This window comes from Zosterops lateralis, assembly GCF_965231275.1.
Source record: "Zosterops lateralis genome assembly, chromosome: 1".
NCBI lineage: Eukaryota > Metazoa > Chordata > Aves > Passeriformes > Zosteropidae > Zosterops > Zosterops lateralis.
The window spans coordinates 34,016,336-34,040,494 of record NC_139762.1 but is presented as its reverse complement, the minus strand read 5'-3'; the positions used below and the strand labels follow the sequence as shown (position 1 = coordinate 34,040,494).

General features: G+C 40.3%; 1 protein-coding gene across 1 annotated transcript; it reads left to right on the top strand.

The window, feature by feature from the left end:
• The first annotated feature begins 13,515 nt into the window (after positions 1-13,515).
• On the top strand, positions 13,516-15,974 carry CYCS (cytochrome c, somatic). The gene is made up of 3 exons (XM_083857468.1): positions 13,516-13,642; positions 14,418-14,594; positions 14,751-15,974. The coding sequence occupies exons 2-3, from the start codon at positions 14,426-14,428 to the stop codon at positions 14,897-14,899; spliced, it is 318 nt and encodes a 105-aa protein (XP_083713594.1). The 5' UTR covers positions 13,516-13,642; positions 14,418-14,425; the 3' UTR covers positions 14,900-15,974.
• Positions 15,975-24,159: the final 8,185 nt, after the last annotated feature.

The window sequence follows — 24,159 nt, the reverse complement described above, 5'->3', positions numbered from 1 at the left end:
TTGTGCTTAAAAGCTTTGTGTCTTTTCCACATCTCTCCTTTACAAAACTCATACTATCTATTATGTAATTAATGCTGGCAGCATCATTATAGGGTAAATAAGGAAACAAGAGACAGAAAGACTGGAGAGAGAAAAAGTGGTGACAGAAACAAGGTTAGAAACTAATTCCACTGCAGTCATCTAGAAACATTTAGTTATTCCTGATGGTGACATTAGGAGCTCAGAACAAGCTTCACAATTCATTAATTTAGTGTCTGCTGTTCCTGTTTGTAAAAATCGTGCACAGAAAATGCAATAAGAATCTTCCCTGCTGGTGTGTGAATCAACCCAGAGCTCCTGCAATTGGCAATGGGAAGATGGCCTTCTGCAAAGACAGTTTTTTACTAGTATGAGATCCAGCTCTCAGCTACTTGTCACCACCCCTTTGCCTGAGACAATTAGATTTCTAGATCTAGTGGTGCAGATGATCATGTCAAGTAGTTCCATGAAGATTTCATCACACATCACTGGGTTAATTGATGCTGATGAAATAGCTGATCTGGTCTAATCCTGATGATTTTGTGCCAAAAGAGTGAAGATGAGTTCTGTTTGCACATCCATCAGGTCAGTTTCCCAAGGCAAATGAGATACTAGCAGCAGCTCACAGAAAACACCTCTTCTACCAGCACAGTTGTCTTTATAGTGAGCATTCATCTGCAGCTAAAAATGCAAATCCATCTGTCATTCTGATCAATGTAGACACGCTGTTTATACATGTGGCAATGGAAACAATAAGAAGCAGTTAATTTTAAGTCAGTTTATAATTGTGACTACAAAAGAAAGCTTACATAGCTTTCCCTGCCCACCCTATGTGACTGCCATGGAGAACTTGATTCCAAGTTATTTGACCTGAGTTCAGCATCACTACATAACTGTTGAAACTTCCATTTGAGTACTAATAATGCAGCAAATACATTTTTCCACCAGATTTTGCTTTTATTAGCATTTGCTAAACAGATAACTGAGGGAGACGAGGATGACCACATTATTTCAAGTCTTTTAAATAGTCTTTTCCATACAGCACACATATTTGGTTTATACCTTACCTATTTCTTCTTATCCTTCAGCTTTCCAAGTTTGTCAAAGAAAATGGTCAAATATATTATCCAAATCCACCAAAGATAGTGGCCCCTAGCCCCATTTTAAAAAGAGCTCAAATATAACTTTTCTCCAAGAATAACCAATACGCTACAAAACACTGAAAGGACTCTGGAGATCACAACATCCAGTCAGGTCTTCACAGGTAAGCAATTGCCATTAAATTAATTTAGTTGGGATAGCAATGTGAGACCACAAATTGTTAGCCCCAGAATTTCTCAGACAGTGATTTTTTTTTTTTTTTTTTTTTTTTTTTTTTTTTTTTTTTGTCACTTAGTAACAAAGGACAAAATTAACTGAGGCTTTTCAGGGGGATTGTGGATTAGTTCTGATTTTCCTAACCCATAAAAATGTGTGACAAGAAAACATGTCTCTATTTAGGAAGAGTTCTAATATATTGCCTTATCCTGTGAAACTATTACATAAAAGCAGTTTGCAGATTGACTGGAGAACTAGGTGAGGACACAGAACTAATAAATACTGCATTTACTAAGAAACTCATGCTTCCACCACAAGTAATACTGGCAACAGTATTATCAGATTCAGCTGGCAAAATTAAGCCTTCTCTTTGACAAGACTTAAGCACAGGGCAAAGCTCACTCTAAAGTAGAGGCAAAAGTTCAGAATACTAAATCAGTCCTGACACAGCTGGTTGACAGAACTTCTGTAACAGATTAATGGCTTCTTAGGGGTTTGCAGGAGGTGAAGTTACTGTGATTATCTGCTTACTTTTTATCTTATCATTTTAAGTTGGTACCAACACACAACAGCAATTCAAAAGTCCTTTTGCCTTGAGTAGTAGGTGTAACAGTGTTCATAAAATGAGTTGGCAGCTGTCATGTGAATCGGGCACCACGGCAGAGACTGAAATGTATTGGCCACATGTTCAGCTGCTATTAATCAGGACAGTCTGACTTAGCAATTTACTGTCCTTATTGCACTATGTATTTGATAAGTAACTTATTACCATTGCAGACTACTGCTTCCTTACTGCTTCCTTCCTAACCATACAATTTAAGTTTGGAAGAGCTTCTATGATTTATACTCCTCTATTTGCATGGGTGATTTGCCTTTATTCCTCCAGGGGGCATCAACAACATTAGCAGATTCTATTTTAATGCCAAGATTTACTCTTAAGGATGTATAAAACTATATTGAAAAACTCTGTTTGTTGTCTTGAATGCTTTTTATATTCTCTGTGACCTGCATAAAAGTGAAAAGGTATTATCTGCATTAAATGCTAATCATGCAAGCAGAGCAAAATACAGTAGACAACTAGAGTTGAGAGTTGTGTTTTGCTAATGCATCATTACTTGTGATGGCTTTATATACACAGCTCTGATTGATTGTAACTCTAAGCAATTGTAACTGACTCAGCAATTCTGCAGGTAAAACAGAAGGAACACATTCCTTCTGCTGCTCTGCTGGCTTTATAGCACTTCCAGATTCAAACTGCATGGACTTAAATAAAGCAGGGTAACTAAGTAAGGTACTGTTATTTTCTTAGTTCTAGTTCAAAATGGCCCTGGATTAGAAGTCCCCAAATTGTCCTGCTTTTCTTCTATTGGATTAAAACAAATCCAAGTAAGGAAATCCCTTCTGATTTACATTTTACATTTTCTGATGCATTTACAAATTTTTGATAACTGAATCCCTGTATCTGAAATGGAAAAGCTGTCTAACTTTTTTTCAGTGTGATGAAGGAAAAAAATATTTTGCTTTATGATAATGAACACTTCAAAGAACACTTTCATCAATTTGTCTCTGGAAATGACAATCCAGACCAGCACCTTACGTAATTCAAAGCTGAGCAATTTTACTGCCCTCTGGCTTCCAAAGTGTGATTGGCAGAGGCCTGCCCTGGGCCATGCTGATTTACCTGAACAGCACTCATTCCCTCAAAGCATACATATGTTGAATATCAAACACTGAGATTCTTCAGCACAGTAACTGCTCAAGTTCATTCTCTGGCTACGGGACTCAAATGTACTTTACAACTGAACGGCTCCTTTGGCTCTGCACCAGCATCTGAACCCTCAATAATGCAAATGATTCATAAAGGTTAACAGTATGTGAGCAGTGGATCAAACTGTGGTTGAGAAAGCTACAAAGTCAGACAAAAGTGAGCATCCTAAAAACCACCTGCAACTGTTCCTAAAAGAAGTTAAAACCACACTAACTGAAGTCACTGTTTATACTATCACTCATATGACAAGACAGATGCTTATAGAAGAAAGAAGAAAGCACAAGACATCTATACCCGTTTATATTTTATGCACTGGAGTGGAACAGAGTATTTTATTTTCCAAAACATAAAGAGTGACTCTGAGCTCCCTATATGACAGGGGCACTAGTGAAGGTCTCGGCTGCTTCTTTTTGACTGAGTGACCTCTAACTGTGCCTTTTCACTAGTCACGGTCAATGGTCTGCCAAAATAAGCAGTTCCTCCTAAGAGACATAGATGGCAGTATAAATCCTGCTACTTTCTTCCTACAGAAACATTTCTGCTGGTCTGTCACAAGTGAGATCTCCTGAAGGGCGCACTGCATGCTTACTTCAAGGTGAACATTCCCATGAATCAATTCAGCAAGAACAGTACTCCTTCAGATGCCTCCACCTGCACTCAGCATTCCCCCTGCTGTCACCAGCTACTAAGGCACAATGCTAAGTGAAATAAAAAGAGCAACCAGCTTAGGTCAGCAGTGCAAAGTGACAGAAAGCACAGATCAATGAGATGTGAGCCAAGAGCAGGATACTCTGTCTCAGACATGCTACCAGAAAGTTTCTCATCTACATTCAAGCCCAACAATAAAACAACCTTCTGAAAATCACTGACATGTTGCAAAAGGAAGCATTGTAGAGGTGGCAGCTTTCAGGAAGGCCCAAATTTTAATCCCTTCCAAAATCTACACGTTCACTTTCCTACGAAGACTTCAAGCCCAGATATTTGGACCAACATAAAATATGGGAAAACCCAGTTAGCCTAAGTAAGCGAAGTTTACCACTGAATATAAAGCATAAATAAAGTGGAATTTTGTTGCACAGACTTTTGCATTGAGAAACGTTTGCCTGCATGGAGACCAGAGGATGGGCCAAGAGAGATAACAATGCCTGAATGGATCCTTAGCTGTGAAGTTTCTCAGCACCAGACAGCACTGATGGGGCTGCAACATCTATTTTCTAAGACAGCAGCTCAAAAACATTCACATGATTCTGTAAAGGGAGAGAGAAAAAATCCTCACAGATAACAATACTGAGAGAAAGAGACACAAAAACTATGGTTTCAATGGTTTTTTACTTCTTTAACTGGCACATTCTTTTAAAAATGGTGTAGCAATTAAAAAGAACTTCAATACAAATTGTCTGGCCTTTTCCAGAGAACCATAATAAATTCAAACAGTAAAGAGAAGAGCAATCAGAGTAGCCCAGGACATGTGCAGACTATCTGAGAAACTAGAAGAGCTTGAGCTAGAGGCTGTGAAAACATGACTATTCTCGAGAAACACATTAGTGGGATAACCACTGGTTTGGAAAGAGTTGGTTCATTAAAGGCCAAATGGATTAATAAATGAGCATTACAGTCTGACTGGGAATAAACTTAGGGTGGGTATGACAAGAGGATTCTTAATGTTCACAGCAGGGAGCTTGAAGAACAGCTGAGGAGAGGATCAGAAAAGAGGCTTCTTCCATTTAGGAAAGGAGCCATGACACAGTTGCCAACAACAGCTGGAGGTCAGAGTTACTGCCCCAATGAGGCTCTTTGCAAGCCCTCCCAAACACCAAACTTCCACGTTAAATGGATCCTCTGCTACACTGCAGGGGGTCAAGCAAAACAGTCCCCAAATACAATATATTTAAATATCTTGAATATTTTTGGAAAGAGTTTTGCAAATAAGGAAGCAGCAAACGAAACTTCTGTGGAAAGCTATCTCATAATAGAATGTAAAGAATACACTTGAATTGCTATTTTCTGTGTGCTGACAGATTTATGATGCTGCTACACAGATTTCAGGAACATAATACTGGAACAGCTTTTTCAGGAACAGCTCATATTGGTTCAATGTATATCTTAAGCTGCAGCCAAGTGGGGATTAGAGAAGCAGAAACAGCACAGACATTCATTAGTTGGTTTTTTTTTTTTTTTTTTTTTTTTTTTTTTTTTTTTTAAACTCTTAATTAAATGAGGAATTATTCAGTTGTTTCCTAGAGAGAACCTGAAGAGGGAGCAAAATACCATTGTGTTTTTCATTGAGAATCTTTTTCATTGCATTCTTCTAAGCTGTCCCATCAAGGAATCACATATATTTCCCTCTCCCTTCAAGCAAATCACCAGAGTTCAGGAGACTGGCAGGATCATACCCTGAATACATGGCTCAAGCAGAACCTTGCTTCCAGCTAATCCTTACCCACTGAACTTTCCCTTACAAAAAAGAGATACTAGCAAAGAATCATGGCACAAATCCCCTATGACTTCCTTTATGTGTGAGATCTTCAGGTCAGTCAGGATCATGTTCCCCGGCAGCGCACTGTTTTCTGTGCAAGTATTCAGAGTACAAAGGGCTCCAAGGCTACCAAAAGGCTATAACTAAAATTATATGATTGGAAGTCAGAGACCTTATTTTCCATAAGAAGAGGATACTCACTTTCCATCCCAGCTTTACACATTTCAGAAACAATGAGACTTTGAGTTGTTAAAACAGAGGTGGTTTTTGCATTTATTAGGACACAAGAAGAGTATAGGAGAGCATCTAGAGGAATTAATACAAAAATAACCAATCAGCATAATAATAGATGAAATTTTAAAGTGAAGTATGAAGAAACTTACTGCAAAGAACTGCTGAAGACAAGTCAGCTGTAAATGGGTTTTTAGATGATTGTTACTTCCTGAAGGAATTATTTTTATAAAAATGAAGACCCCTGCCTTTTGCTCTGCTTCTAGTACAGCAGAATTCAGGACAGAAGACAGAATATTATGTTATTTGGATCTTGCATTTAGTTTTGTTCAGCACACTTCCTAATTAACAAAAACCAAAAAAGTCTGGGAATATGATGAAGACAAAAAGATTGACAATAATTTTTTTAAGTCTTAACAGCATAAGAATAACATCTTCCACACTAGCAGTTTGGATTAAGTGTACTCAGAGCTCTGAAACTCCACACCTTAGGATTATAAACTCATCCTGGGTAGTTTTTTGTGTCTTCAAAACATCCAGCATTCATCACTGTCAGAAACAGTACTAAACCCTTAATCTGGTCTGACAGAATACTTGACACATATCTGAAGTCAGATGTAAAAAGAAGCAATGAAGCTGAGCTAATAAATCTGATTCTAAAACTACCAGCCAGGTGATTACTTGGTGACCAAATTCATGAAAACTTGACACAACAGGCAGCAAAACAAGCATAAGGTCCTTACAGGGAGGCAACCCACCTCTCCCCTGACAGAAACACTCCATACCACTTGCAGGAGTGACCTCCTCTCAATGAAAAAGAGTATTAGAAAGACAATCCATAAACATGTTGTCTCAGGACTTGGTCAGGCTTCACATTCAACAGCTCCTCCTGCTGCTGTACACAGCAGCCTCATAGCTCTGCAGAGAACTGGGTTTACACTTGCAAGAATTAAGCCTGCCAAAGCACACTAGTCTCATTTCTGTGGGAGAGTGGAGAGAAATTTGCCAGTTTATGGCCTTATCTCTATTTACACTATAAAAGGTTTCTCCTTTGAAAATTCTAAGGTAAGCAAAGCTTTTATTTTTAAGGCTGCCATGTAACTCGTGGGACCATACTAGTGCTCATATTTCATGCAAGGTTCCCTGTCTGGCCTACACCTTAGACACAAGAAATGCATAGGCTTTAGTAGATTATATTAGATTAGCCCATCATCATTACATAAGGAGACCCAACCATACAAATCTTACAAAAGGACTCTTAATTTTAAGCTTTTCTTCGGGCTAAGTTGATGCTTTGGAGACTAATTTCACAATATCTTAATTTAGGCTGTTACAGAGGTACTTCTCACTCAACAGCTTGGATTATTTAGAAGACAACATCCCAACTGATCATGTAAGTGAGAAGACAGTAATCCTTGGCTCCCACAGATACACAAAGCAAATGTGTTATCAATGTAACTGTCATCCTTTCCAAGTAGGATATTCCATAAATTCTTCCAACTGTTTGATTCACTACAAAGAAAAGAAAATATGGAAAATGGGGTAGTTTTGACCAACTACTTACCATCCAAAAGTTGAAATTGAGGCCAGTAAAAATTACTGTTATTGTGGCATGCTTTTTGTCAGATGCAATCAGACTTTCGGACAATGTTCAAGGACATTTATTATACCTCTACTGTTTTAAGCTTTCCAGTAAACTGTGGCAGACTACACAATAGCATGAGACTAGCTCTAAAGTTAAAAACATAATGGACTTGATAAAAGAATATCCTTTAATTTGCCTTTCAGTTCTTGAATCCCTAAAGTTAATTTTGAAGTTCTTTTCCAAAAGAAACACAGTTATGTCTTTAAGAAAAACTGAACTTCTGGAAAATTGCTGGGTCCTGAATCTTTCAAATGTGAAAATGTGAATCACCTTCTTGGTTAATTTAATTAACTTTGTCCTTGAACTAAAAAAGTTCTTTCTTTTCTTTTCTTTTTTTTTTCTCTTCTTTTCTTTTTTTTTTTTTTCTAAATTACTATCTTGACTCACCTCTGTTTTTAACCTACTTTCACTATGGGAACTGGATTATAAGGATTCAGAATGATTTTTCTGAGAGTAAAACAGAAGTTGATGCAGTCCCATCTTAGGACAAGTCTTGCATTCAGTCCTTTCTTGCTATTCCATGCTTCAGTGCAAATTCCCCCAACTATAAAACATATGTTTTATACTCACTACTCCTCTGTACTCATCCAAACAAGAAGCCTCTGTTGTGTTACTTGTCTCAAACCATCAGCTGATTACAGAGAAGTTGTTTCCCACACATCTTGTTCTGAGGTCCAGGGTTACTTGTCTGTGAGCCCACCAATAACAAGGCATCTGTGAGTCTGCTGGCAGCTACTGGGGCAAGTGCTTGAGCAGGACAACCCTGCATCTCCACACAATGAAGGCAAGCATTGAGTCAATGTTCTCAGTTTGAGGTCTGTGTTTGCTTTAAGTTGACAAAGATTGACTCTGAACCCTAGATCCTCTTATCTACCCAGCTCCCCACAGGCCAGGTGAATGACAGACTTCTACCTTCCCCAGTCCTGGGGACACTTTATCATACAATAAATAGCTGCTGAATAAACCTTCATGCCTGAGGCATAAAACCACAGCATCAAAGAATGGTCAAAGTACTTTGCTATTTTCACACCTGTTAAACTCCTCAGTAAATTTATTGCTTGATAAGCCATGTCATTATAATGGTTGTGCAATTGATTCAGCCAGGAAAGCTTGGCAATCTCCCAGCTGCCCACTTTGCTTTGTACTCTGACTGGATTGGCTGCTGTCTCCACCTGTGCCTCCTGTAATATTTTTTTACAGCCTACTGCAATGCTGAGCAGCATTGCCTCACCCTGTGCCTAAGTGAACCTACAACATCCTGGTCAAGCAATTCTCATTACCCGGCACTTAAGAAATGTCCCTTAGTGCCAAGTAGTTGCTTTCAAAGTTTCACAAAACTCACTCTCCAAAAACACAGGAACAGCAGATACGGAAAGAATTCCAAGTTCTGCCTTCCTCTGCTAAGATCAAATCCTTCAACTGCCACTCTATGCATTGGGTGTGGAAAATATTTTTACATCTCACTCCCAAATAATTTGTCTTTATAACATAGGAATGGGACAATACAGAAGCAGCTTTTTTAAATGTGGGACTAGTTTCCTCCTTTTCAATAATGGCAATTAAGCACTGAATGCAAACCAGATACTCAAGTCAATGTAATACTTGTGATTAAAATAAAACAAAACAAAACACGATATTGTCAGAAACAACTCCACAAAGAATAAATACACTGCCACAAGAAATTACTAAAAGCAGTCCTCAAAATAAAACCAGGAATTTTTTGGTAAAATATTACACAAAAGTAGATGCTAGGTCAATATTTAGCTTTGTCTTAAGAAGGAATACAGTCACTTTTAGGAACTGCAGCATCTCAAAGATTGCCCCTGCAACTGTTCAAAGCAGTAGCAAAATTGGCTTCTCTGTCTCAGACTGTATAAAACACAACAAGCACTAAAGATTAGAGGCACACCATTCATCAGGCATTTTTATTTCCTTTTCAGTCTCTAATGCTTTTCAAGTTTGTTCCCAACCTGTTTGGGTGAACAGGTTCCTGTCTTCCTCCAGAACAGCCTGTAAAAGACATAATAAACATAAGGTCAGCAGCATATTTCAAATGACAGGACTTGTACCATAAAAGTGTTGAAAAATAACCCTAAACCCGTATGTTTGCCACTGTGATATATTCCTTTCTGAAGGATACTAGCATAAAAAACTTTTCAAGCCCAGACCAGAAGAACTCTTTCATCTTTATGAACTGGGCTTTGAAAAACCCAGGAAGAGATACACCTTTCTCCCAAACAATTCCAAAAGCAAAGATTTTAAAAAAAAAAAGCAGGTTTTCCAACTGCTTCAGCGCAATTCAGAAATCAGAAATCATAACAGTGCAAATTAGTCAGTACTTCTTTGTGATGAGGTAAGACTTATGACTCAGGTCATAACTCTAACTGTTTCTTAAAACCAGGTTACACCACAATGACTCCAGTGCAAATCACAGATTCCCCTGTGCTGACACACAGTTCGCAGGTAATCAACATCAGCTCAGGTTGTCCCACTTGCACATGGTAAGGGGATGAAAACAGGCCAAGGTACTCAAGCTGCTCAGGGATGAGGTGATGATTTCCACAAGAAATGTGTTCTAAGTTATTTGTCAAAGACTAAACCAGAAGTTTAGCACAGAGTTGAGAAAAAAGAATCACATATTCTTCTGAGTTACAGTCTAGGTCCATAATGCAAGGTTACCTATTTTCTTTTATTTGTAGTGTCCCTCTTGAAGAGATCTGTATGCCTCTTTTGACATGTTTTGTTTACTATTGGACTCGACACATTTTATTTTTCCTTCCTTTGGGACAGAATTACACAGAGTTACACACAGAATTCTGATTGCAAAATAACAGTAGTTCCAGTGTGTAATGGCCTAATCTAGTAAAAAGGAAAAGGTATTCCAGGTGTAACCACAGCGAATAACTGAAAGGCTAAATATGAGCCTTCTAGGCAAACCACACCAAGGCAAACAGTCTAATGAATGTTAATGTATGTAGAGTAAAGTATAGAGCACCGAAATTGCACCCCAGTCATTTTAGTTTATCCCAGCAATTCAGACCCACAAAGCCAGGAAAGTCCCGCCTTTGTCTTCAGTGTTGCCTCTGGAAGTTCCACACCACACTCTGCCCTACACAGGAAGCCATATGTAGGATTTCACATATAGGTTGCAGATGCCACATTTAGCAGAGAAGGGAAAAATTTCACTATTGGTCTGTCCTATCACAGAACATTTCAAAAAGTAAACACTGGGCACCTTGAACAACATCCTTTCCTACACCTTCTACTTTACTTACAGGTCCGTTCTTACCACAGTGTTGCTCCAGATCCACCCTTAGTGATGCCCAAACAGGCTCAAACAGATATGAAAAATCCTTTCCGTTTGAGGTACCTCTTTTTACTGGTGAAAACACATCCTCGAAACTACTATCTTGTTGTATCAGGCAGAACCTCTGCTTCCACTAATAATACAGTACTGAAACCCATTAATACTCTGTATAATTTACATCTTCAGGAAAGAGTATTAGATCATGACTTCTGGCAGCCAGTTACACTGCAGAGATCTACGTGGTCAGGTCTAAGGTTGATAAGATAACAGTTCATTTTACAGACTAATTTTAGTATACTAATCTTTAGCACTGGAAAGCTCAAAGGTTTAGTATTTTCCCTGAGAACATTACTTCCTTACTTCAGAAGTTTAATAAAAAGCAATCCAGTTGTCTTGAATTAAGCTGCACTTTTCAAAAACAGTTTCTTGGGAAAAAGAAAAACTGAAAAAAAAACATTGCTACAATGTCCCTCCACACACATCAGAAGGGTTAACGGTGAAACACAACACAATTCTCATAATGGAGCATACATATTTAAAAGGCAAAATGCAACAGAAATTAAGAGCGCTACGGATGCTTGAAGTTTGCGTTCTATGAAGAAAGGGAGAACCTCTGAATAGATGTCAGCAGGCATCAGTCCACCACAAGTGCTTAAAGAGGGTTAAGAATTTACACTGATGCAATTTCTTAGAGCAGCTTAAAAAGCACTTTCAGCTCCCGTCTTCTTTAACAACAGGAGAGACCCATGGTTTTAAAATGAGTCTTGTGGTAGTAAGTTACATCTGGCCCTTGGAATCATCTAAGACACAGAAGCCTTACTAAATGAAACTCAGTCCTTACAATCATGATAAAAAGTCTAAAAATGAGAGTGAAAGGCACCATGAAGGTTCAAAACCCAAACAGCAAATAAAAGAAATAATATTTTTTCCAGTCAACCTCATAATTATGGCAGCCTGACATGATTTGAGATTTGAGTTGGGCAACAACAGCAGAATTCAAGATGCTGATTTAAAGTGGTTTCATTGCACATATTTCTTCACTCTTAATGAAGTTAATGAATTTATCTGTATATCATTAGCAAAACAGTTTTACTATGGCCAGTGAACTGTCAATAAAATCACAGCATAAATTGTTAAAAGTTTAAGAATGCATATTTTGTATATACCTTGTGATGAAGTGTTACAAAATGCAAAAAAATTTGGTTTGTGCTCTAGACACCATGAGCTTTGGAAGGCAATGCACTGTCTGAACTAGGGAGTGATGATTTCTGAATGGTCTTGTGAATTATCTGCACAATTCTGCCATCAGAGGAACTCTTGATGTATTTTTACAGCCCTCGCTCCTTTCTGCTTCATGTTGACACTTCACATGAGCCCTGCCCCATGGGCAATTACAGAGGCCCACCAACACCAGTTCCAGCACAGCATTAAAGCACATACAGGAAAAAATGTTTTTCAAATGACAGACAGTGGAAAATTCTGACAGTTTTAATGTCCATAGTTAAAGCAAACAGTCCAGGTCTCGTGAACACTGGACATTACTACACTGGGCTTTCCCAACAGCTCTTTCTCCTCCTTGCCAAGAAGAGCGAGATGGCAGCCATGTCTGGAATTCACCATTTAAATTCTGCTTGGGAGGCCACAATGTGTGAATACTGATGTGTCCTCTTTGAGGACTACAAGACTGCTGGACTGGAGTTTGGGACACTTTCATCCCTTCTCGTGGCAGTCCCTTCCGTAACCCTCTCATGCGTCAGAGCAGCGTGGCTTTGGCATCCCACACAGATGATGGATCCAGGCACAGGCCTGCTCCCCTCCAGCCCTTTGTGGGGCCAGGCTGGCAGGGGGCCCTGGCCGCCTTCTCCGGGGGGATTTTGTCACACTTTGGCTACTGCAACACTTCCACATCATTACTCCCTTGGCTCCTTTGGAGAAGCTTTTAAAATTCATGGACAAGCTGGTGAAGAGTCTGGAGGACGTGCCCTGTGAGGAAGAAAAGCTAAAGGAGCTGGGGTTGTTTAGCCTGGAGAAAATGAGGTTGAAGGGAGACCTTATCCTCTACACATGCCTGAAAGGAGGGTGTACCCAGATGAGGGGCGGCCTCTTCTCCCGGGCAACCAGTGACAGAAGAGGGCACAGCCTTAAGCTACACCAGGGGACGTTCAGGTTGGACATCAGGAAGAATTTATTCACAGAAAGCGTGATCAGACATTACAATGGGCTGCGGAGGGAGATGGTGGAGCCGCTGTCCTTGGAGGTGGTTAAGACTGGACATAGCACTTAGTGCCATGGTCTAAATGACACGGTGGACCCGGTGATCGGAGGTGTATCCCGCCCTCACTGACGCTATAATCCCGTGACTGCCCGCTCTGCTCCCGCCCGGACGGTCCGACCGCCACACGCCGTCCCTGCCACCGCCCCTAATCACTGCCCAGGCCCCGCCCACCGCCGCGGCCACATGCTGAACGCGCCGCGCGACCCTTGCTTCCACTTGCGCTGTGCGCATGCGCCCGCAATCCCCGCGACCCTCTGCTGCGCGCCCCCCCCGCACCGGAGTGACGTCTGACGTCACTCCGCCGGGCTAGAGGGCAGAGGGGAAGGAAGGAAGGAAGGAAGGAAGTAAGTCCGGGGGCCCGCCGGTCGCAACCTACCCCACTAGCCTCCGGTGGCGTGACGTCAGCTGACTGTAACCAATCAGAACTCCAGAAGCCGGCACTTGATTGGTTTTCACGGCGGAGAGGCGGGCCGCGGGCGCCGGCAGGGGTTGGTTGCGGTGGTGCCGGGTTACATAGGGCGGAGTACAGCGTGTCCTTGGGCGCAGACGGAGCGAGAGGCGTCGGAGTGCGGTCGCTGTATCTGAGGGCGCAGCGGGGCAGGCAGGTGCGGGTGGGCGGCCGGGCTGTGGCTGGGCCCTCTGGGTGGTGCTGGCCGGCAGGGGGATGGGGCGAGCAGGCATTGCTCTCGGCCGTCCTGGGCGCCATTCCCGCCTGCCGGGGCCGCGGCCTGAGGCGGAGGCCGGGGTGCAGCGGAAGGTCACCGTGCGGCCGGGCGGCCCCAGCGCGGGCGGGGGCCTGAGGAGAAACTCAAGTCCGGGCCGGGCGCGGGTAGAGCCGAAACCGGGCGGTGCGGGCGCCCTTGGGCGCTGCCGCCTCCTGACGCGTGGCTGCCGGCGGACCCGGGGGGTCATCCCGGGTCATGGTGGCAGCCGGGTGCCCTCTGCCCTCCGGCCCTGCCCGGGGGCCTGGCTTGTCCGCTTTTTCAGCTGCAGAGGAAAAGCTTTCCGATTCCGTGCTTTTACACGAGGTCGTTCACGACTAGGAAACTCCTGTTACAGCTGTACGAGTTATGTTAAATTTATTCTTCAGAAATTGTCGCCGTGCCCTTTAAGTGCTGTGGGGCAATTGGTTTGTCCGCGGGTCGGTTTCTCCTGCCCTTCAAGTGTGTTTATCACCTTGATACCTCTTAGGTAGTCTCGTGATTCTATACTAATCTTCAAGCTCAGGAGCTGTAGTTTGTGGACAGACAGTGCTGGAGAATTGCCAGGTTCACGCTCTGCATATGTTGGGTTTGTAAACTAGTGGGACACTTTAAAGTTTCAGCTCAGTCGATGACCTTGAGGTTGTGATACTGACCTCTGTGTGTGTTCTTGGTCTAGAACTGACAATGGGAGACGTTGAAAAAGGCAAGAAGATCTTTGTCCAGAAATGCTCCCAGTGCCACACGGTTGAAAAGGGAGGCAAGCATAAGACTGGACCCAATTTGAATGGCCTATTTGGACGGAAGACTGGTCAAGCTGAGGGTTTCTCTTACACGGATGCTAATAAGAACAAAGGTAAACTTAAAGCTGCCCTTAGGGGACAAAAATACTTAGTTCTTGGTGATAGTTTTAAAAACCTGCCAAAAATTGAGCCGAGGACAAGAATATAAGTGTTTACTATTTTGAATTTAACTGGTTGCTTTTTTTTTTTTTTTTTTTTTAACATTTTAGGTATCACCTGGGGTGAGGATACTCTGATGGAGTACTTGGAAAACCCAAAGAAGTATATCCCTGGAACAAAGATGATTTTTGCGGGTATTAAGAAGAAGGGCGAGAGAGCAGACTTAATAGCATACCTCAAAGTTGCCACTGCAAAGTAAAAGTTATCTGCTGCCTTATTTATTTTACAAAGGAGATGGCAATGGAAATGTCTGTGATGAGATTGGTTTTTAAACTTTCTATTTTTACATGTACTGTGTCTAACCTTAGAATCTGTCTCACCCATCTTATGGTGGGTCGCTGGAGTACACGCTTGTTTGGCAGCCATTAACTTAACAAAGACTATGTAATTGGGTTGAGCCATCCCGAATCATAAAAATTAAAAAAAATAAATAAACATTTCCTGCCTCTTCATTGTTTAAAAAAATATGTAAATAATCAAATGAGTAATTGTCAGCAGCATAATAGCTTTGACAGCTCAGCTCTTTAACAACAAAAAGCAGGGTGGTTTTTTGGCATCTTCCACCATACATCTTCTGTTACATTAACAACAAAGGCTGTTTAAAAAAACCCCAATCCCAATATAATATTTTTCTAAATTTAATCAGTGCTAGGTGTTGCAATATGTATTAATCTGTCTGAAGCTTGTGATAAAAATGCATTTCATCTGATTCGAGTACTATTTGTGAACTGGCAGTTGTGCCCAGCCACTTGTATTTTATCTAGGGGAAGCATGTTACCTAATTCATCCAGACTTTGACAACTGCATGCATCTATAGAATAGAACTCCCCTTCAGAAACATCTCCAGTTTTGACCTGTTATTGATGCCCTTTGCTCAGTAAATCTTCTGAGACCAGCCATTCTTAGTGTAAGAGAAAAACACCCTGTTCTGGGAATACGAGTGCTAATGGCCAAACTGAGAGATATTTAATCTTCTTAATTCAGCAGAAACATTCACCTAGAATCTATTGTTACAGGCAGTTTCAGATGAAGGAGTACAGGAATGAGTGTGCTGGTAGACTAAAAGACAAAATCAAGCAGTCTTCCTCTGTGCCTGGTTGCAGCCACTATCATTACTTCAGAAGGTTCTGTTTCGCACATTGTAAAACAGTGTTTTTAATGTTTTAAATGCATTTTTTTCATACTAAGTTGTTCAGAAGAATGTATTTACTGTATACCAACAGTAAGGCATAATTTGGAGCAATCAATACTGTAAATTAAAAAAAAAATTAAAAGTCTTGCTTGCTGTATGTGTATGAAATTAAGTGAAAAACAGTGGGAATGCAGAGCAAAGTTGGGTGCCCAGATTTACATCATTAGGAAACAACAAAAAAAGCTCCACGTGGAAAAAGGTAAATTCTAATTGAGGTGGTGGGGGAAGTATAAATGTGGCAGTTAGTATTTTGGACCAGAGCCAGTAAAGCTCTTGCAGGGATGTCCTGCTGAACAGCATTTTCTGCTGTGCTTCCAGAGTGAGATGGGAGAAAACTCAAGGTAAGTTAGAAGCTGTGGCTGTGCTGTAGGATGGGCTGCATTTGATTTGTACAAAATAGTGTAGTTACTGCAAAGGACTTCACTCGGAGTAAATGAGTGAAAAGAGCTAAGATTACTAACAGTGGTCTCAGTGACTGCTACCATGTGTGTTGTGATTATTTTTTCTTTCCAGACTAACCTGCAAAGGGTCTTAAAATTATGGATACAGTAGTAACCAACAGCAGTTTTTTGAGTAAAATCTTGTTAAGAGAAAACTGGAACAGTAATAAATGACTACAATTTGAAGCTTTCATAAGTGATGAAAATAGCACTTTTATGGCTATGCAGAACGAACTGAGTGGTTTTCCATTCCAAAATCCTGATAGAGCAGTTGTAGATACAGAATGTATCTACATGGGTACAGCAGTACCCAGCTGTGCAGTCTTCTGAGATGATGATGGTGAAGAGAGAGAGTTGTGCATGGGGAGAGTTGTGACATTTTGTTCTGGTTCACCTTTGTGAAAGAAGACTTTGATCTCCAAGCTGCTCTTCTTTACAACTTGTTTCTTTGCTAGATCACTTAGGAAGGAGGATTTTTTTCAGTAAGGTGTGGTAATTCTGCACAGATTATGATTTACAACAAGTAAATTACCCATCATTAGAAAAACTTAAAGAGTAGGCAAGATATTTTTTTTTTTCTTTGCCTAGTGTAAGCAGGGGACGCAATTTAGCTTGGCTCTTCTATCTGTACAAAGACAAATGTTACTTCTACATAACACTGAAGACTGATAAAATTTCATTCTAGACTCAGAATGCATTCTTGATAATATGTTAGGGAAAAGACCATTTCGACCTTTAAACTTTCTGTGTATACAGACCAAGAACAGCAATGGCTTAAGAATTTTGTAGTAGGTAGCTAGCCAGCCATTTGCCACTGGAGAAACACAATACTGTGGTGTTTGTGCTAATGGATAAGTGAAGAATATTGAAAGGGAAGAAGCTTAGACTATCACATGAGGTAAGTGTTCATGCAAGGGCTTGGCTGAGTTCTTTGCTGCCTGGGAAAGGCATTGTGATCAGTGACATAATCAAGCTTTAATTCTTTGTTTCCTCGTTTATATTAGGGAATGGAGGGGTGGGGTTTTGCCTTTGTTTTGTGAAGCACCAAGTTCATTCTGACAGTGATACCAGTCTGGACACATGGTATTTCAGTAGTTCCTTTACAGTTCCCAATCCGGGAATCAAAACACCACTGCCAAATGTTGCACCATCCTGGAAAAATTGCGTTTGGCTAATGGTTCACAGCTTTGATGGGGCATGCCTTTGAAACTGATCTTGTGATATTTTCTCATGTAATTACGCAAATGAATGAAGGTAGTTAATGGCTGGAAAAAAAGCAAAATCCAAAAGAACACCTTTTCATAATATGACTTCCAAATAAGTAGGATGCTTATAAAGCTACAAAACTTACTAGTTGTACATCCAGTTGAAATTTAGTGATACAGAAGCACTCTCGCTTGTCTAGAGTCTTAACAATTCAAGTGTAACTACTCTGTAACCAGCTTGGGAAAGTTCTATTTGTTACTGCCTGTACAAATGTAAACTATTGTTGAAGATAAAGATTTTAATTTTGATAGATTTAGTCTTGTATGGGATTATGTAATACTTTCCCTTTTTTGGTATAAAATACAACATCAGTTTCTAAAAGAAATGTGGTGCACTATCCTCCTCCTTTTCACAGGGGAGAGCAAAACCAGCTAATAGGTAATAATTAGATATTCTAATCTCTGACATGTATCAAAGCCCCTTGAAACGCACACATTTACCTCTTTAGTAAGCCTTATCATTTGCCTTTATCCAAAATAGATCCTAAAATCTCATCCAGGGCTAAAGGCAACAGAATGTTTTACTACATACAGGATAAATTGAACCATTTCAAACTGATGCGCTGAAAACCAGGTTATTCTGGGAGGTGAGCAGTCCAGAGCTAGCAGGAGGACATATTGACCCTGGGAAAGAGTATGAAATCCTGTCCCTTCCCAATTGCAATTGCTGAGTCAGGACTCCAGGTAGTTGTAACTGTGCTCAGATTTAAAGCTTGCATATGAGTACTTGCATGCTTTTTTTCAGGTTTGTTCTTGTAATCTGAAATACAGAAAATACAGTGGTCACCTTTTGAATGATTGCTTTCTGCTTAGAGGTCAGTGTCACAGGAGGTAAAAAGTGGGTGATGTTTGCTTCTGTAACACCATTCAGATTCACATCCTCAGTTTTCAGAAGACTGCAATAACCAACAAACTGAACCTGTGTGCTGGGAAGAAGATGCTCCATCCTCTGTTGAAGCTGTTTTTATGCAAAAGGAAAGCCAAAAAGAAAATTAGCAAAAGAGGAACTAATTATAGCACAATGTTCAAAACACATACCTGGGAGCCGGGGAGATGTGTTCTCTCCTGGTTATTTATGCGTTTAATTTTAAACAGCCTTGGATAAAAATAAACCTGTCAGTGAAGTTCAGAAGTCATTACTCTGCTGGTTTTACATCTCATTAAAACTGTTCAATGCAGCTTGCTTATGTAATGTGAGCCACTGCTGTTTTCCTTTCAGAATCACCCACTCTTACAGATCCATCTCCCCTTTCCTCTCTGTGTTAGAGCATATTTTTTGTAAGTCTGTGCTGTCCCCGTGTTACTTCACTATCAGTCTTCTGATCATAAGCACTCAAATGAAAAGCTGTTAGCAGAAAAACCAAGCTGTATTCTCACCCTTACAGTAATTCACAGAAATTGACTTCTGATGGCCCCATTCAGTTGTGTCTGGTGACAATTTCTTTATAAGATGTCTCATGGTTCTTAGGATATGAGACATTGCCTTTTATTGGTGTTTTTTAATTCTATGTTTTTAAGAGCTAACTAAAGCAGGTAATTTTAATGTGACTTTTACCTGCACTATGGCTCAGGGTTTTTGTTTTTTTTAGTATGGGATACAGCATGATTATATGATCATTCCCTGATGTATAGTCCTTCCAGATAAGAAGAAAGGTGCACATACACTGCATTTTAAAAATACTATGGTTGTCACCTATGTGTCACCAGTACCCTCAAAAATCAGGTGCTCTTACTGAGATTTCGTTGCAGGAATGTTCCTATATTAACTGTAAACTGCCTTTTCCTGGAAGTATGTCTCATATTTCTACTTCCACTATTGATTTTTTGTTTGGAGAACAGAGAGGAAAGGAAATTAGGTTTCTCCATACCTTGCCATTTTTCCTATAAGACTCTAATTTTATTTCCATTTTTCAGTCAGTTTATTTGTTATTGATCACAGAATCATTTCAGTTGAAAAAGGCCTCCAAGATCATGGAGTCCAACCTGGGACTGACCACCACCTCGTCAGCTGGACCGTGGCGCTAAATGCAAACCATGTACAGTTGTTCTTGAACACCTCCAGAAATGGTGACTACACCATCTCCCTAAGCAGTCCATTCCAATGCTTAACAACCCTTTCCTTGAAGAAATTCTTCCTGATGTCCAACCTGAACCTCCCCTGGAGCAGCTTAAGGCTATGTCCTCCTGTCACTGGTTGCTTGGGCGAAGAGGTTGACGCTCACTTGGCTACAACCTCCTTTCAGGCATTTGTAGAGAGTTGGTAGGGTCTCCCCTGAGCCTCCTTTTCTCCAGTCTGAGCAGTCCCAGCCCCAGCTCCCTCAGATTTCCTTGTAGGACTTGTTCTTCAGACCCTTCACCACCTTTGTTGCCCTTCTCTGGACTCACTCCAGCACATCAATATTTTTCCTGTAGAGAAGCGCTCAGAACTGGACACAGAACTTGTGGTGCAGCTTCACCAGTGCTAAGTCGAGGGACAATCATTTCTCTGAATATTAGATATTAGATATGTATTCCTTCCAGTGGTATTTTTATAGGAAAGGTACCACATTTTCAATTCCACAAATTTCTGCCATAGTGAATAATTTTAATTCTAATACTCATGTACAAATTGTCACGGGTTAGCTTGCCCATCTGGTTTTTCTCTTCTTCATTTCACATGTTACTGTTACATTTTATACTTCTCATGTCTGAACTGCATGCAGCTTCTCATACTTTATTATTCAAACGTAGTCTTTATTTAGACATTTTTAACTCTACAATAGACTCTAAAACGTACATCTCTAACATGGACGCTGAAAGTAAAGACTTCAAAAATCCTTCTACATTGTTTAATTGTTTAAATTTTTTTGCTTTAAATTCAGTTTCAACTGGATACCTAAGAAAGTTTTTTATTGTGATCCTCAGAAATATGCTTCCAAAAAACAATGATAGGAGTGCTGAGAAATGTTTTTAATTGGCAGTTGATCAGTTTCTTGCTTGCGCTCAGTGAACAGGAGAGGGAGCCAATGTACAAAGAAGCTGCAGAAGAGTTGTAACATGCTCTTGAAGGTAGTTTTGAAGAAAAAACCCCGCTTGAAAGACGAATTTCATTTGTACTCAAAGCAGTCTTAATGCAAGTGCTCAGCAAAAAAACGCTGGAGGTGATTATCCACCCGAATACAATGATATGTCTGCAATAAATCTGTGGTATTCTGAAGTCTTAAACCAATTCATGTTTTATATTTCATCAGACGTGCTCAAGTTTGAAATAGTCTGTATTAAATTTCAGCCTATTCAAATGGTAAAAGATTCAGCTAGAAAGCAAAATGTTTCTTTCTGACTGCTCAAAAGAATCTTAAATCAAAGGTGGCAATCTAACGTGTATTCTGGATTTGTTCCTAATGTGGAGTTCACTTTGGTGTCATCAGTTGAAGTATTAAGCTTGAAATGGATATACAGGTAATATAGTTTCTCCACTAGCAGTTAGGCAGAAGCATTGTGACTTTTGTTAGCAAAAATGCACTTTAAAATCTGTTTTTAATACTGCTTTATGAGTGGTGCTTGGTGATTGTCTCAAATTACCCTGAAAACTATGATGTTTTACAATACATGTGTATCTAAATACTAGCATTGATACTGTATAAGATCCTACAAAAACTAAGATTTGTAACGTTTAGTTAGAATTTTACTTAGCAGGGATATTTCTTATGAGGATATCAATGTTAATTTAACTATCGGTATGGATTTTCTGGCACATGCCTTATCATGAAGCATTTGCAACTCTTCAAAAGACCATGCTGCCTTTCGTCCTGTCAATTCATGATCAAGGTGAATGTTACAAGTTAAGTTTGTTTTGCAGTGCCTAACCCTACCAGGAGCAGTCTGATCAGACATTAAAAATTTAGGTTTGCTCTCACTCTGAATTCTCAGTAAGATGACATCTCTCTCTGTACCAGCATCCAGTGACACATCGAAAAAACTCCCCAAAGGGAGATGCAATCAAAGGCAGAGCTTTGCAGATGAAAGATACTTCCACATCAGAAAATCCATCAAAAACATAGGGTAGTCTTCTACAAATGAACTGGATCATAGGATAGAAATCAAGATGACACAAATGAAGCAAAGAAAGGGAAAGCAAAGTAGAAATTAAATAAGGTTAGTACAGGGTGACATATGATATGTTCGACAGGGACAAAGAATGCACCTGTGATTTCACCTATTGCAGAATGAAGTGAAAAGCGGAAAAAAGAATGAAGTGGAAACCCAGAAGCAACAAAAACCAAACTTGTGTATCTTCAGTTGAAGGTTTAGAGGCAGTAGGTGTGTGTGCTCAGTGAGTATCTCTTTGGTTGGATGCATTTAATTTTGCTTCAGCTAATTGAAGTCATCGAATTGAGGCTACCTGGCTCCAGCAGTCTGCACTTCACTTGCACTGGTTTTACTGATATATGTCCGACGTTAGCAAATCAGCCAGCTGAGAAATGGTGTGATGTTTACTCAGTGCACCTATCAAGTGGTGTTTTGCAGGGCTGTAAGCTCTGATTCCTCAGAAGCGCCAAAGCCTAATGTTCCCGCTTACACAACATGCTTGAGTTACGCTGCAGTTGATGGCAAATTTAAATTTCACTCCAGCTCCAGAACTTACCTGAAAAGTACAGGTCAGTAATCTTTAGTAAATGCAGTGAACAAACTGTAGATAAAAAGGTAAGAAGAAGGGCTCTAGCACAGGAGAGAGTAGTCACACAGTAGAGTCAGCATGAAAAAGAGCCTTTGTTCCTTAGCCAGAATGTATAAAAGTACTGATGGGGAGCTTGGCTTAAATTACATTTACGTTGCTGATACATTTTATTTTAAATGTAAGGATGCTAGTTCTCTGAGCTGCTCTGTGCCAATCCAGAATGCAGTTGAAAATCAAGTCATCATAAAAGTCTCCAGAAGTGATGATAAAAAGCCCAGTGAATCCAGATCTACTGCAGTGCCATCTGTCTGGCTCCTTGCCTGTCTGGCTCTTTAACACCAGTTTTCAGTTTTTAGGTAGTACAGGCTGATGCTCTGACTGATCAGATTGGCCAACTTTATGTTTTTCTCTCAGAAAATGCTTTCTAATAACCTTTTTTTATCATCTCAAGATTTCAAGAAAACTATTCCTTCGGTAAAGCTGTTTTATTTTTCTCATACAATCAAATCAATGCTGTGTATAAAGCTGGTGCTATTGCCAGGAAAGCAGGAGAGGGAAAGGTCACCATTAAGGCTTCTCTTGCTGCCTCAGTGAGCTGGGATAATCCCCTCCCAGGGCTTCACACCTTGACCCAAAGACAGCACTGTCCCAAGCTGTGCACCCACAACAGTTTGGTGTCTGGCAGCTGGAGTGTTTATGCCTTAGCCCTCTAGAAAGCCTTTCTGGATCCCATGCCCATTGCTGCTGTGGCTAAAAGAGGGGGGGATGGAGGGAGAGATAGAAACTGCTGTCAGTTTCTGCATTGTGGTGTAGGGGTTGGGTCCAAGAGAGTTTGCAGTTTGGGATGGTGTGCCAAGGGATGTTTTTCCACACAGATTTATCTTAAATCTTGACCTTCCCACTGCGCATTGCCAATAATGTCTGCTACCTCTCACCTCCTCTCAGTGCAGCTTCTTTTCCTCCATGGCTGCAGCAGGAACTTCCAGTAACCAGATCACAGATACTGGCTTGACTTCTTCAAAAAGGGGGACAGTCTCCACTGACCTTTCAGGTGTGGGGAATTTCTTTCTACCGTGTTAAAATTTCCAAACATCCTTTCTTTCTCATGTCAGGGTTACAGATTTTGGGTTTTACTTTAAAGAACAGCATAGGATCTTAGGATCACTAAGAACAGAAATCTTTAGATTTCTCCAGGCCTTTGGAGCAATCCAGTCACTCATCTGCTTAACTGAAAGGGTTGGGATCCTCATTTTCTCTAAGGTCTTCTAAGATTCAAGGAGTGTTTTTGATTTTTTTCCTGGGTGGCTTGTTTGTTGTTTGCTTGTTCATTTGTTTTGCAAGAACTACTAATAGGTTTTTATTTAGAGAGTCTTTCAAAGGCCCATCCAGTCCCTTCCTCATGGGAGAAGAATATAATACCATAAACACGAGGGTTTTCCTTTTATTTTCCTGTTTGTCTATCTGCTTGAATTTGACCCTGAGAGACTTCAAATACAGGGCAATTATTGGGTAAGTATTTCTTACTACTTCATCTGCAGATATTCACTTTATTGGTACACATCATAGGCTCAATTTCTCTTTATTTATGCACCTAATGCAATATAAGAGCTTGTAATGTCACTGAAAGTAATAGTAAATATCAAATGTACATTTTATGGCAGCACTCAACATTAAAAGGTTTCAGAGGCAGATTTCTTAACTTTCAGTAGCACAGGTGCTTAAGTCTAAACAAAAGCTTTATAGTAGCACAATTAGAATCTTTAACTTGGAATTTCATATAAGAACAAGAAAATATTATTGAAACTCTGAAATGTTTGATCCTCTTATAACCCATCCTGTTTTCTTTTGCTGTCTACAGCTATTCCAGCTACATTTTTCCAGAGCATCAAATATATAGTTGTAGTG